General features: G+C 30.2%; 1 protein-coding gene across 3 annotated transcripts in view; it reads left to right on the forward strand.

The window, feature by feature from the left end:
• The window catches only part of dpy (dumpy), a 64,875-nt gene that overhangs the window by 3,011 nt on the left and 46,189 nt on the right, over positions 1-15,675 (forward strand). For all 3 annotated transcript variants that reach the window (XM_035095485.1, XM_035095487.1, XM_035095486.1), the window contains exons 2-11: positions 10,320-10,375; positions 11,408-11,609; positions 12,123-12,227; positions 12,506-12,622; positions 12,801-13,048; positions 13,215-13,464; positions 14,225-14,358; positions 14,427-14,664; positions 14,855-15,112; positions 15,211-15,444. In XM_035095485.1, coding sequence (XP_034951376.1) covers positions 10,320-10,375; positions 11,408-11,609; positions 12,123-12,227; positions 12,506-12,622; positions 12,801-13,048; positions 13,215-13,464; positions 14,225-14,358; positions 14,427-14,664; positions 14,855-15,112; positions 15,211-15,444 — 1,842 coding nt within the window. The remainder of the gene's footprint in view (positions 1-10,319; positions 10,376-11,407; positions 11,610-12,122; positions 12,228-12,505; positions 12,623-12,800; positions 13,049-13,214; positions 13,465-14,224; positions 14,359-14,426; positions 14,665-14,854; positions 15,113-15,210; positions 15,445-15,675) is intronic.

Below are 15,675 nucleotides of genomic sequence, written 5' to 3' on the forward strand. Positions count from 1 at the left end.
CGTGACAGTAAAAAAACCTAATAGGATAATTTATATTCATATGATTCATTTATTATTGATATATTTTTTTTATTCAAATGCATGACAAATTTAATAAAAACAAATATTTGTTACTTGAAAATAAAAAATAAATATATTTAAAATTTCTCGAAGCGATAAATATTTATAAATTAAAAAATAGAATAAATTAACATAAACAAACCTAAAGCAAAAAAAAAATTGTTGTAATTATTTGAATAGTTTTGAATATTTTATTTCCTATTTTTACTCCAAAAATTTTCATTATAAATGTTTGCTAATCTTGATAAAAAACATGGGTTAAATAAAGATTAATTACTTTTTTTTATTATGATTACTTCAGATATTTATCATTAAAAACAATAAGCCATTAACAAAGATCAATTAAAATAAATGTGCTCCAATTAGAAGCTTTTATTAAAATATGAGAAAAATTATTAAACAAAAATTTTAAACAAAGGCACATTGTCCTAATTTTCTAGGAAAAGCTAAGCAAATTATTCAGGTAGACACTATTGAGAATTAGAAATAGTTTCATCTTCTAATAGATAAATAGCAGGTTTCTTTTAAACCTTACAGCCTTTCGTTTTTCTTATTATTTTAATTATATAGAGAGCAAAGTAAAGAGGATCACTTTTAACCAGAAAATCTAGTTTTCCCTTTAATGCATACGCGATCAACGGAAGTTTCAATCCTCGATGAACGATCTCACGTTCTCAAGCATATTACTTCCTGCTCTCTGAGACATCTTTCATTTTTTCTTTATTATATTCTTTCTTTTGTTTGTTAATTTATTCTTTTTTCATTCCTCACTTCAAATACACTCAATTTTACTATTTATTTCCAACGTTTATTCATTCATTCTGAATTAATTATTTTTCATTAACTTAAGTATCTTATTTACAGTTTGCTCTTGAATGTGATGGCGGTTACCGACTAAGTGTTTACTACCATCACGCGTACAAACTTATATGCGAACAAAAAATCTCGGATAAGTGAAATTACAGAAAAGAGTCCGGTTATGTTACAATGGCTCTTTAGAATGCACAAATTTAATGGCGTAAAAAATTGATTTAAATGTGGAAGAAGTTAAAACAGGGAAGTGAACACTAAAAACACTTGAAAAAACTTTTGAAAATTATTATTTTAAAGCGATTCAAAAAAATAAGCGCAAACCAGTAACTATTTGCTCATTACTAGTGTCAAGTCCATCACTCCATAAATCAATTATTGTATTAGTATTAGTACTCAATTGATGACTATAGTTTTTTAGTTATTTTGACTGATTTATTTTAAAAGATTCGTCATCAAAATCATACTAATAAGTAAAAAGTAAAAATTGTAGTTAACTAAACTGGTAAAGCAACAGATGACACCTAAAAATTTCATTACTAAATAATTTTTAAAGGACACAAAAAAAAAAAATTTATTTGACCTAATCAACAAATACTCCAAAAGTGAATTTTTAATGGGGTAATCCAAGCATCATCGACAACGTCATCAACATGAGAATCAGCAATAAGTTAATATAAAATGGCAGAAGTGAGAGAGACAAGCATCGGCAAAGGCGTGAAAGTGGTATATAACATTGAGGTGCGGTCGATTGGTCATTGCCAATTATAGTCATGGCCTTATAAAAGCGCTGCTTGTATCGGGAAGACTTTGATTACTTTAAATATCTGCATTTACTGCAATGTCATCTAAAACCTGAAAGCTTTTATACCAATTATTCATTATTATCAGTGTACAATAATTTAATTGAATGTTATTTAAATTGAAATTGATTTTAATCCCTTGCCAACAGTGGAGGAGTAATTGTTGAAGGTTATAAGAATTTACTAGAATTCGCAGTTGCCCATAGGCGCCATTTCCATCTTTGTTTAGTGTTCTTCTTCCTCTTCTTCGTTGGCTCGCTTAGAGTCTTGCTTGTCTTTTTATTTAACTCCTTACCCTCCTCCTCCTTCACTTCATCTACCCTATCACATTCCCTTGTCTACTCTCACCCAGGAATCTCGTATACCGCCTTTTCCAACCATCTCTAGACGTTCCTTCTTCATCATCATCATCATCATCATCATCGTCATCATCATCTTCTTCTTGTTCTTTTTCTGCTTCTACTTCTTATTCTTCTTCTTCTGTTTCCTTTTGCTACTCTCAAGCCCCGAGTCAAGGACCGTTCTCAAGGAGGTCGTCGGTTTTGTTTAAGTTTCTTCTCTCTTCTATTTAATGTTTTTTTCCCAGAATACTTGGATGAAAAAAAATATTTTTGTTGTATAATAATAAAATTATATTTCATTTTAATTCTACTAAATGTCACATAGGTTTTTTTCCTTCATTTCTCAACATATTGTGTGAGTGACACATGTGTGTAGGTAGATGTATCAATTCGTTGAAATTTTATATACTTATGTAAAAGTATCGACTCCCACGTGAGTATCTATTGAAGAATTAGTCCCATCATCAGGTTTATTAATCATTCATTTATATTTATTCTTTCCCATACTTGAACAGAAGGTTCATGTCCATAAACAATCATCATTATTAATTCTGAGGATGATCAATCATTGAGTGAACACTTGATTACTTGATTAAACGACTGAAGATCATTTTAGGTAATCTTATTAACGGAAATGGCTTTAAATATTTCAATGAAAGTTTGTAACCAGTCTAGAATGACCTTGGATGATATTGGTTAACCTCACAATAATTGCAATCAATTTAACTGTTTGCAATTTATCGTTGGAAAAATGTAATTACAAAATTAACTTTTATTAATGCAGTTTTGAGTCATCAAAGTACATAGAAATTTGTTACAAATTAAGCTGAAATTTTTAAAATATTCTCTCTAAAAAATAATTTTAATCCATTTTTAAAATGAAGGAAAAAATAAGAAAATTAAGAAAAGCATTATGAATGATAGAAAAAGAATACTATCACTCATTAAATGTATATCATGTACATTATTTTCTAAAACATAGCGGGAAACTCAAAACAAAATACCTAAAAAATGTTATTGTCAATTAAAGTGATGTACTAAAGGTCAACAAAACAGTTACGTCCGTTCAAAACTGTATTAACATCACGGCATCTCAAGATGCATCGATCGACCTCTTAAGCGATTAAAATAGTTCAAACCGTTCCCAAGATCTAGCACCTACATGCAACTAAACCTTACTCTACATCACCTTGGTATTTTTAAAACTCATCTAGGATGACAGTAAAAGTCTCACGACATAAATATCCGGTGAAAATTGAATTTTCAAGGTGATTATAAATTTAAAAAAGGCGGGAAACAGAAAAAAAAAGTGTGTAATCTATGAGAAAAAGAATGTAATTGATTGTCAATTAAAGACGTACACGAGGGGGCGACTATACAGTTACGTAGGCGCCTGGATCGTTCTCGTTATATTGAGTGAATCCATAACTGGAGACTGGTCGAGGCGGAGAGTTCAATGCTTGCATCAGAGTGACTCGCAAGTATGTACAGATACGTAGTAAGACTAAAAGAGAAAGAGAGTGAAAAAAGAAAGAGAAATGCGAGCTCCAAGAGACATACACTACTTCCTTCCATATTTGGAAATCTTGTGCCTTCTGTTTCTGATACATAACTACCTACTTAAGAATCTCACATCTATAACCATCCCAGCATTCCAAATTGAATATAGACTGTCACGTCATTTCATTGACTAAGTGAAAAATTTAATCGTCGTGATAAAATGATAGAATTGTCATAATTCATAGCCTTATGAGATTGAATTTTATTGTTGACTATTTTATTCTATTCGTTATTTATTGTTATTAAATTATAAATTTAATAATACACTATTAAAGGAAGAAAATGCTGCCGATGATTGATTATAACGATAGAATAATAGCACGTGTTTGCTTCAAATGACAATAATAAGTATCACGTAATAGATATTATACATACGTGAGCATCTCACGATTAATCGTGTGATACATTCGTGCAGAAGGACACGAGCAGTCTGCGGTATGTAACCGTGTCATAAATCGGCTGGCAATACATCTCTATGTCGACATGTTGCATAGATCTATGTAAACATATATTGTATAAATGTGAATGTATGTGTATATTCTATTATAAGAGTAATAGTCAGGAGCTCTACCGTAATGCAGTAGTTTGTCAGAATAATTGTCATTTCAGGATGTCATCATTGCTCATTGATCTTTGCGACACGCTAAAGATTATTGATCGATCTAGTTTGAATTTGGGGTCATGGTCATTTTTATGGATTTGAAAAATTTTTTTATGATGATCGATAATGAGTGAATAACAATTAATTAATTAACAGAACTTTTTTTGAAGATTTAAAAAAAAAACTCTTAAGAAAAAATTTATTATACATTTTTTTGTTCAAGAATAATAAAGATAATAGGATCACAAGAATAAAAACAATTTAACTACGAGGATCTTTTTATTGATTATGATTTTTAAAATGAATTTAAATGAGGACAGGATTTTATGGAAAATTTCACAATTTATAAGCGGAAATTATTTGATAAAATAGCTGGAAAATAGATTGAATAATTAATTATTCCTAAAAAAATAGTATTTTTTTAATTATTATGAGACCTCGATAAACTTAAGTTTCAACTAATATTTTATCGGTTACTTTCCTTTAATGACGAATAGTATTTTTTGATCTTTTACACTCACTTTATAAAGCCGCTAACATTTTCTTTAATTAGATTTCAGTGTTTCGTTCAGGGCTAATTAACTTACCCGTTTAATTTACATAAAAAAAAAAATATTTTGACCTGGCAAACAGTGAATAACTCAACGTAAAAATTACTTGATGCAAAATGATTGTTAATAAGTGAATTTGTAAGATTGAATATTTATTTGTTCGAAAGAAATTGCTGGAGAATAAAACAAAGTTAAATTAGTCAAGACCTCATTAATTCCAAGTTGCATAAAAATATGCCAATTGCACCCTCAGAAACATTTGTTGCATCATTGTTTCGTGAGAAATTCTTAAATAAAACTTGGCTCAAGTACATACACCCACAAGGATTTTTAAAATGATCTACAACAGAAAGGTTTCAAGAGCCTTGAAATGTCAGGATTCCATAAAATCCTTTTCCATCTCAGGGTCAACTATCAAATTATTTCCCATAAAAATTAAAGAACCTATTAAAACAGATGCTACTTAAAACTAATGCATATATTAAAATTCAATTACAAAATAAAAAAAAGAAAACATGACAACTGCATTTTTTTTTTAATTATCGATAATTAAATCAATCACTGAAAACTTATTTCACATACCATTCATGCAGATGATCATCAAGCAATTAAATGATAATTCCAAGATGTCAATATTATTTATTGATTAATAGACCATTTAATATTCACATATTGATCTTATTATTATTTGCTAATATTGATCGATAATCGATTAATTATTGATAATAACAACATGCATTATTAAAGTTAGATGTACTGTGAGGTTCATCTGCAAAAAAATCATGTTAAAACCAGGCCGCAAGATAAAAAAATAACCCACAGATTTTTATTATGCTTCATATACGTAAAGACATATGTGTACATATAAAGAAACATGACTTTCACTCCAGCACATTCTGTCTCGACTGGTGCACAAGATACTCATACTCGTTTCACTTAGTGGGCGTCGTTGATTTAAATACATTTATCTAATACATATATGTACACATCCCTTCACGCCATCTACACTCTTTTAACTCATAGCACGCGAGTCACTGACTATTTTGCTTTGTCGAATCATGCCGGATGTTGCCTCAGGTATAAATGTACAAGTCCAGACCCAAGGTAAACTCTTGGGTCCTCCTCTCACTCTTATTTTGTCGCTTTATCTCACTATGAAAAGAAGAAGAAAGAGAACGCGACACTCGGGCGTGCTCAGCATACATACAACTGATATCTTTGGGAAGCTTATGCCTTATACCATGAGGAGGTCGTACAGGATCTTCATTTTTTTATCGCTATAAAGAAGAAGGGTAGTCCCATGTTCTTTTTTGCTTCATTAACATGTGTACTTTGCTTGCGTCCTGGTGGTACATGGAAATTTATTCCTCCCTCTTTCAACACTTTATATTACTCAGACATATATCCACTTGATTTACTGCGAAAAGGTTACGTAGGTCCTCACCATCACTATCTCCACCAACATGCTTTATCTGTGCTCTTATCGCACTGTCGGATTATCATTAAACAGCTGTAAATTGTAATTAACAGCTTCCTGAAAATTTTCTATTTACCATCATGAATTACTAAAGATGATGCTCGAGTTTCATGCTTTACTTGCGGTCTAGGCTTTGTGAATACACACCTGTTAGGTAGTTTTTGGGTTTGTGTGATGCGACAGGTATATTTCTTGCTCTCGAAAAGGTCATGCTGTTGACAATGGATCCCTAAAAAGTGTCATTAGGGAAAGTGAATAGTAGATTACCGTATTAAAATGGCTCAAAGGCTAACTAAGGTCGACAATAGTTGATACCTTGCTTATTGTACTTTGATCATTTCAAAGTCAAGTCAGTGTGAAAAATCAGCTGTCAATGTCATTCAAATAGTTGCATGTGAATGATCTCATATTTATGGGTTTTTTATATATTTGCATAAGAATTTAAAGATCGAAATTTTTTGTTCGGAATCGTTCAATTTCTTGGTCAAAAGGAATCTGTGCGATCTGTCTATTTTTTTATGGGAAAGAATTTCTAAAAAGAGTATCAATGAATTTAAAAAAATTAATGTTGAATGATTTTCATGTGAAAAACTTTTATGGAGAATAAATGATTCAGAAATATTTTGATCATTTTTCGTAAGAATTAAACTTTCCACTTTTATTTAAAAAAAAATAATGATAAAATTTTAAATGAATGGGAACAAGCAATATATTTATAGGGACAGATGTTCCTAATTAAGAAAAAATAGCTGAAATTAAAAAAAAATGTTGAACCACTTTAGAGTATTAATTTTTAAAAAATGATTGTTTATAATTAAACATAACGTAATGTACAAAAGTAACATATTTTTATAGAGAGAATTTTTTCACCTGTCACGTTCTTTATAATTATTTTGTTTATTTATTAAATACTAGTTGTTGTAATTTTCACGATATAACATAACGGTCGTTATTAGAAATTATGTAATTATACCTTTTTATATGTAATAACAGGAGATTTAATTGCGTTGATATAGTATTCATGATAAAATTGTTTATTTTAATTACAACAGTGAGTCATATTATAAATACAAAAAAGATAAAAGTTTAAACGAATCTTCAATTATGACGATAAAAAGATTGATAGTTTGATCCTCTCGAAAGTTATAAAAAAATTTATGCATCAAAAAATGTGACACCAAAACTTTTTTTAAATAGATACAAATCTTGTGATTGCAATATTGCTATTTTTAAATCACAGTTAATAGATGAAAATTTTTTGCTGCTACGTGAATTAACTATTAGACTTTAGCAATTAAAAAAAATTATTCTCTAATAATATATTCCCCCTTTCCACTACTATGAAGATTGAAGAGACTTATTATTCATATCTATTAACTTTATTTACAATTAATAACCAACCATAATTCTTTCAACTCAACCTAATCTGGATTAAGCTTTTTAAAAATATTCTTCTCCACTTGACTTAAAAACTCCACACAACGACCAGTCTTCTACTTACTTCATTACTCTTAAAAATATATATCTCAGCAGGTTAAACTTTGTGTAATTTCAATAAAAAAAATCACATTTTTAAAAATAACTCAAGCTTATCTATTCCACCTGTATGATCATACTTTTCTCTACAATCTGAGTAGATAAACAATTAAAAAATAACTCGAGTACATTTTCGATGTACTTCATGGACTAATGAAGCATCCCGGTGGTAGAGAATGAACGTCAACTCGAAATAATAATGAGTAGTAAACCCGATTGTAATTAATTAATGTGCTCGTGATGTAATGCAACTTGGAGGATAACGACCTCGGTACTCTATATCGCTTCGCTTAACTTTGCCTCCTCTTTCCCCTCTCAAGGATTATTACGAAACGGAGGCAATTAGTTTATAGCTCGTACAGACGTGTTGACGAACAACAAAGAACATCCATCCTTTTGTACATAGATATAAGTACATACTCTGTATATAGATGTATTTTTCTTCCTTATGTTTTTCTCTAATATATCCAGGCATTTACGTACATGTAAGTGTCTCTGCTTAGTTAAAGCAACAGAAGACATGAAGAGCTTGAAGTGACAAATTATCAGGTAAATTACCGCAATCAGAATAACCGCATGTATTGTATGTACACACACGTAGATAAATGTGGGTATGAATATATGAGTGAAAAGTCAGGGTCGTCTAGTTATAGAAATCCTCATGAGAATAAGGAAGTTTCTCATCTATAAAAATTATTTTGATGTACATCAAGATCGTCTTTTTTATCTTCATTTAATTTATTGCGAGGATGTTATTATGTAATGATTTGATTCTTATTGTGAATCTTAACCTCAAGTGAGTGCATCAAGCTGTAAGTAGTTATAGGAAGAATCGAAAGGATGATGAGGCTTATACATGTATTTAATTTCATTTATTAAAACATTCCTTTATAATTTTATTCATTAACAGAATTTTTTCTCTCATTTAATATTGAAATTAGTTTTATATTATTGATCGAACGTCGAATAGTGATGTAATAATTGACGGAAATAAGACTTGATGATTAACATTGACAATAAACTAACGGGATTTAAATGATAAAAGTGTTTGAATGAACAATTTACATTCATTTGCAAAAATTTTTTTATACTTTTTATTGTTTTTAATGAATTAAAATAAATATATTGTTAACTGTTTTTTTTTATTTTTTAGTAATAGAGTATATTTTATCTTTAGTTACAATAGGGTTTACCTATATGGTTGCCAATTCTTTTTATTTATCAAAAAGGGCATGAGACGGCAATGAAGGGAAGAAATAAACTCATATATAAATATAGTAATGTTGTGGTATAACGATTGATTCCAAGGAAAAATTGTTGAAGTTACATCTGTGAGTGCACATAAAAAAATATCCGGTGCTTATGCTTGGCTATATCACAGTGGCAGTCGATTTGATTTTGTATCACGTGCATCCGGTAATAGAATGCTTTCTGCAACTTAAAAATGATCAAGTACACTATTTTACATTGGTCTTTTATTTTTACTTCCATTATCAAAGGAATGTCATTTGAAAAATTATAGTGAGAAGAAAATTATTTCTTTTGAACACATTAAATAGTAAATAACATACATACCATAATAATTTAATGGTCACACTAATCTATTAATTTAAAAAAAAAAAAATTCCGAATTTATTCAAACGGAAAATTCTTCCTTATGTACAATTATTTATTAGATACATAATTATTGAAATTCATCGTATTAATTTATTCCAAAAATATTTTATGCAAAAAAATGAATGAAAAAAAAATTAATTACAAATGATTGATTAATTTTTTTCCAATGAATTCACTGACGAAGAAATAAAAAAAAAAATTAATTTTCAAAATTTCACGCTAAGTCGGACCTCACCGGACGAAGAGAACAAACTGAAAAAGAAGGAAGTGGTTTTGCAGGTGCATCTGTTACTTTTTATACGATTTCTAAGCTATGTTTCTAAGGAGTTAAAGAGTAGCTAACTTATAACAGCAATAAATCAGCAACAAAAAGATGCTTAAGATAATTATCAACTGTTTTGTTTATTATTATTTTTAAACTGTAACTCGAGAACATATTTTACCTCTGGTATTTACATCATGCTTTACCTTTTTTAGAGACTGAAAACAATTTAGAATTAATTCCGAAAGTTTGAACACCTTTATTCTTCTTTCATACCATGCCTACATTCTTTAAACTCCCACACAAGTTTCAAAAAATTTTACTCTGTTGGATCATACATTATAATATTGAATATTCTTATCGTGCGTTTCCAAGTAAATGAAAGTATGTGTGTAGGAGAGTCAATATGTAGATGACTATTTGACTAATAAGAAAAGTATTAATAAAAGTCATGCGATGTTCCAAGAGCAGTGTTGTAATGTGCTTATCAAGTGAATGGATAAAAATAGTGAAATGCTATTTATATATTGGAAATAATCAATTATTAATCAATAAAGATTGTTTTTTTTTTTATAAATAATGTTTAAAGGGTAAAAAATATATAAAATAAGTTGAGGCTGCTTTGGGTTTGATTCTTGCAAAAATATTAAATATTCATATCTAGTGTCATGAATTCTTCATTTTAATTTTTTTCTTTTCAGGGAAGATGAAACATCTTTCACTTTTAGTGGTGTGGATTCTCTTATCCTCATGTCCAGTAAGTATTTTCAATTTTATTAATGCATTTAAGTTAATCAGTCAAATTGTTGAAAGTAACGTTAAAAATTTTTTAACACTCTGAAGATGAGTAAAAGTTTATCAATAGAATCAATAAAAAACATAAATATTATGTAAATGCCTTTTTTATTAAAGAATTAATCAAAGAAGTTTTTCAAATAAATATTGACCTTAAATTGATTCTTGTTCTTTATTCAATGAAAAATGAATATACATTTATAATTTAATTACTTGTGGAAGATAATCGAACCTTCGATCATATTAAATATTTATGGTTATTTATAAATTATGACTTCAATAACTTTCTACATAAAATTCTATTTACATGGTTCATTTCAATAGGTAGATCAAAATAATAAATTCTTGAATTAATTTGTGATGATTGGAAGTCACCCTTTTAAGTCTTTTTATGACTCAGTGTTGATGATGATTTAAATTTAAATTTATTGACAAATAAAAACATGTAGTAATTAATTATAATTTATTTACTTACAATATTTTTAATTTTTTAAATATCAGCATTTTTAATACATGTATATGTCTATTAACAATTGACAAAGTATAATTGCGAATTTTTATTGATAAAGATTGACTTTCACCTTCATAAATTATTATATAAAACATTTTATACTCAATACAAAGTAATAAAAAAAGTTTCACAGCTTGTTTTGGGTTCGAGTCCTACTTTTGAACAATCATCAATTAACTTTCCCAATTAAAAGCCTAAAATAGAATTTTCCTTATAAAGATATTTAAATAGTTGTAATGAATTTCAAGTTTTCATTTAATAATGAAAAATATCCACTTCTATAAAATATTCATCAATGATTATCATCTACAACTCCAATAACTCTCTAAAATTTGTCAAGTCGTATCTGATAATTACAAGTTTCTTAAATTCCGTTAGGATTCCAACGATGACTACATTAAATATTTAATAAAGCAATCAAACAAGAAGCAAAAAATTTTTTCTACTTTATTTACATTGTAAATTTACCTAATTTATTTTTAGTTTCAGATTGATTCCTTAAAAGGAATCAGAAAAGGATCAAAACATAATGTTTTCTTCCTTAACTTGGAAGATGGTTATTTTGGCTGTCAAGTAAACGAATCGACAGATGTACTGCAATTACTCGAACTGTCGAGGCTGTGTGACGGAAAAAACGACTGTTATCAGGGCACTGATGAGATTCGAAATGTTCTCAAGTGTTCAGGTACGTTATAACTTATTACTACAATATATAATACTTTAAATAATAAATCATACTGTTACGTTCAACTTCTATAAGACAAAAGAAATTTTCCAACAGCAATACTGAATCCAAAGATACCTAGACGTAGTTGACTTTGTAGCAATGCCATGACCTACGATTGTCGTGATTGCCTCAGGATTTTATGGGAAAATTACAAACGTTTATGGGGGATGTATTGTAGTAGAGTAAATGAAAAAAAAATATATAAAAAGTTATGAGGACACGTTTATTTTCTTCCTCATCGTATTCTTGTTATATTACTTGCCTTCCGCGTGGGCATAGTATAGTCGCGCCTCACCGTTATAATCCAAGGTTCGTTGTCAGGCAGTTTCGTTCATCGTTCATCAGTCACGCATACGTTTTTCCGTCCAGCTTGTTTACTAAATTAACTTTTATATTACAATTTAAGTAACATTGAGAGTTTAATTCTAATTAGTTGCTGAATTATTTACTTATTTGTTGGGTTTATTTTAGATGACTGTACTAAAGAAGATGGTACCAAGTGCCAAAATGGTGTGTGTCTTGATGGAGTTTGTCATTGCAATGATGGCTTTGGCGGTTGTAATTGTCAAGTGCCTGGTATGTTAATTTTACTTTGGATTTCAAACTTACTTTACAAGTTTTTTAATAAGATGAAGTTTTACATTAATGTTCAAATTAAGATAAAAACTTTTTTTTTCTTTATTTTTTTAAGCTGATTTTTATAATAATTACGTGATACAATTAAAAACCAGCTTTTGTTATTTATAAAAGAAATAAAATTAACTAATATAAATCCATATAAATTATGATACAATTAAATTCATTATTTCAAGGTTGATTATATAAAAAAAATTGATTTTAAAATATAATTCTAGATGAAAACGAGTGTAAGTACAGACCCTGTGATATTTTTGCTCACTGTACAAACACTCTTGGAAGCTTTCATTGCTCTTGTTTTCCTGGATACCGAGGAGATGGCTTTATCTGCGAAGGTAAGAAGTATAACATAAAAAAAACAAAATAAATACATTCCTTCAGCCAACATAAATGTTTTAGCTTGAGTGAACCTAACCTTTTTTTAGTCAACACTCAATTCTTATTTTTTTATGCTTATAATAATATTTTTTTATTGAATCAACTTTATTTCTTACTTAAACATAATTGTTCTAGATATCGACGAATGCGAAGATCCAGTTCTCTCATCGAGATGCGTGGAGAATGCCGAGTGTTGTAACTTACCTGCTAATTTCATTTGTAAATGTAAAGCGGGATATACGGGTGATGGTGAAGAACATTGTGCTGATATAGATGAATGTCAACTACCAAATTCATGTGGTGAAAACGCTCATTGTCAAAATACTCCTGGAAACTTTACATGTACTTGTCAAGATGGTTATACTGGAGATCCACACAAAGGCGTAAGTATTCATGTATTTTAGCAATGACCATCTAAACTATGTATCTGTCATATATCATTTAATAGCAGGTTTAAAACATTTATTTTTAGTTGATTATACTCTTACCTCATCAGCAGTTAATTATCACTACTTGTCTTTTACATATACTTCAATGTTTTATTTTTAGTGTCATGACATCAATGAATGTGAGAGCCCTCACGCATGTGGGTATGGTGCACTTTGCATTAACCTTCCTGGTAGCCATCGATGTGAGTGTCCTCAGGGCTATGAGGGTAATCCTGAAGATGCTTGTATAGACACTGACGAATGCACACGAAGTCCTTGCGGCCGTTCAGCTCTTTGTACAAACCTAGATGGTAGTTTCAAATGTCATTGTCCTGATGGAATGGATGGAGATCCTTTCAGCGGCTGTCATGGTATTTTACATTATCTATTTCACTTATCCATTCGATACTAGTTTTACATATAGTATTTTATCCTAAATAGACTCTAATAATTTTAACAAGCTTTAAGTATGTGTATGTTGTTGCTTGATATTAATTATTTTCATCATTCATTACTTATTTAACTAATTGTGGCTGGATCATTAAAATAGATATCAACGAGTGCGAATTAAACAATCCATGTGACAAGAATTCCCAGTGTGTTAACAAGGATGGTGGATTTGAGTGTAGGTGTCTTCCAGGCTATCAACATGATTCACTTCTAGGATGCATTGATGTTAATGAGTGTCTTCGCGCTAATGCTTGTGCGTCCAATAGCAATTGTATCAATATTTATGGATCGTACAAATGTATTTGCCCTCAAGGTTTCACAGGACATGGACTTATTCATTGCGAGAGTCAGTATCATCTCATTTTAACTTCATTTAATGATCATTATAAACAAACATACTATACAACTAATGAGCTCACTTACATAGACTAATAATTAATTAACGCTTGATTGTTAACTACACATGACAGATGTTAACGAGTGTGAAAAAAATCCTTGCGGAAGAAATGCTGAGTGTGTTGATACTTTGGGAAGCTTTATATGCCGCTGCAAAAATGATTATACTGGTGATCCATTCAAAGGCTGCACTGGTTAGATCCGACATAATTTTTTATATATCTGTGTTATTATTCAAAATTGTTTTTGTACAACTTTTTAATATTGATTTTTTGAATTTTTAAGATATCAATGAATGCAACTCACCAGAGAATCCTTGTGGAAAGAATGCAGTTTGCAAAAACACTGATCCTGGTTTTACGTGTGAGTGTCCTCCAGGATATAGTGGCAATCCTAGCCCATCGGTAGCCTGTGATCAGGTATGGTTATAAATGTAACAAAAAAAAAATTCAGGTGTAATGTGACTTGTAATGTTGATGTTTTGTAGACGGACGTTACGACCCTCTGTAAGTCCAACTTCGAATGCGTAAACAATGCTGAGTGCATTGAGGGACAGTGTTTCTGCAAGGACGGTTTCAAGGCCGTTGGGGCAGAGTGCAAGGACCTCGACGAGTGTGCAACAAACATTTGCGGACCAGCCGCGGTGTGCACAAACACCCGAGGAAGTTATCATTGCGCTTGTGAGACCGGTTTTGTTGGTACACCGCCGCGTATTCCATGCAAAGGTATATGCTATGTAGATATATAAATATAGACTATTTTTCACATACCAACGTACGGAGTATTTGCTTCATTTTCTTCATCAAGACCAACACTTGAGAAATTATAAATGGTGGTGATAAAGAAAGGATGGTTGAAATATATAAGGAAGTTGTTGCATTTATTATAAAGAAGTTTTGTCATTTTTCTTTTCAGCACCTTGCGAAGGAGTTGTATGTGGCGAGCATGCGTTTTGTAAACCAGATGGACATGAAGCCTATTGTATTTGCAAAGATGGTTGGACCTTTAATCCGAACGATATTTCAGCTGGCTGTGTTGACATTAATGAATGCGACTCAATCAACGGACCTTCCGGTCGTTGTGGAAGAAATTCCATTTGTACAAACACTCCAGGAGGATTTAATTGCCAATGTAAACCTGGATACTCTGGTAATGCCTTCAAGCAATGTCTAGGTAAGTCTTTACATGATAGAAAAATTTTCAAGGTATATAAAAGAAGAGAAGGGTGAGAAACAGAGAAAGAGATGATTAATTTGCGGTTAAATTTCAAGACATAGACGAGTGCACACGGCCTGACGCCTGCGGTCACGGTGCAACTTGCACTAATACAGATGGTGGATACACGTGTACTTGTCCTGAGGATACGATACCGGATCCAGATCCTTACACCAAGTGTGTTGGCATAGTAAAATGTGAAATCGATAATGATTGCCCTGGGAATGCTATTTGCGATCCGTCAAAGAGGTGTTTATGTCCAGAACCTAATATTGGAAATGACTGTCGACGTAAGTACTGGATTCATCTGAATAATGATAAGAAGAATATAGATTTTAATCTTAACTAAATTACTCGCTATTACAATGGTTATTACATATAATCATCGGTTTATATTGTCTTTAAAGAATTAAAATATATTTTTTGCATTTTATTAAACTTTCGTTTCACTTATCTCTATTGTAATTTTGCTTACTCTAAAATAATTATCCATTTTCACATGAAAATACTTCTTATTGTTT

The sequence above is a fragment of the Chelonus insularis genome, unplaced genomic scaffold, assembly GCF_013357705.1.
Source record: "Chelonus insularis isolate UGA/USDA-ARS -01 unplaced genomic scaffold, ASM1335770v1 contig_135_pilon, whole genome shotgun sequence".
Lineage (NCBI taxonomy): Eukaryota > Metazoa > Arthropoda > Insecta > Hymenoptera > Braconidae > Chelonus > Chelonus insularis.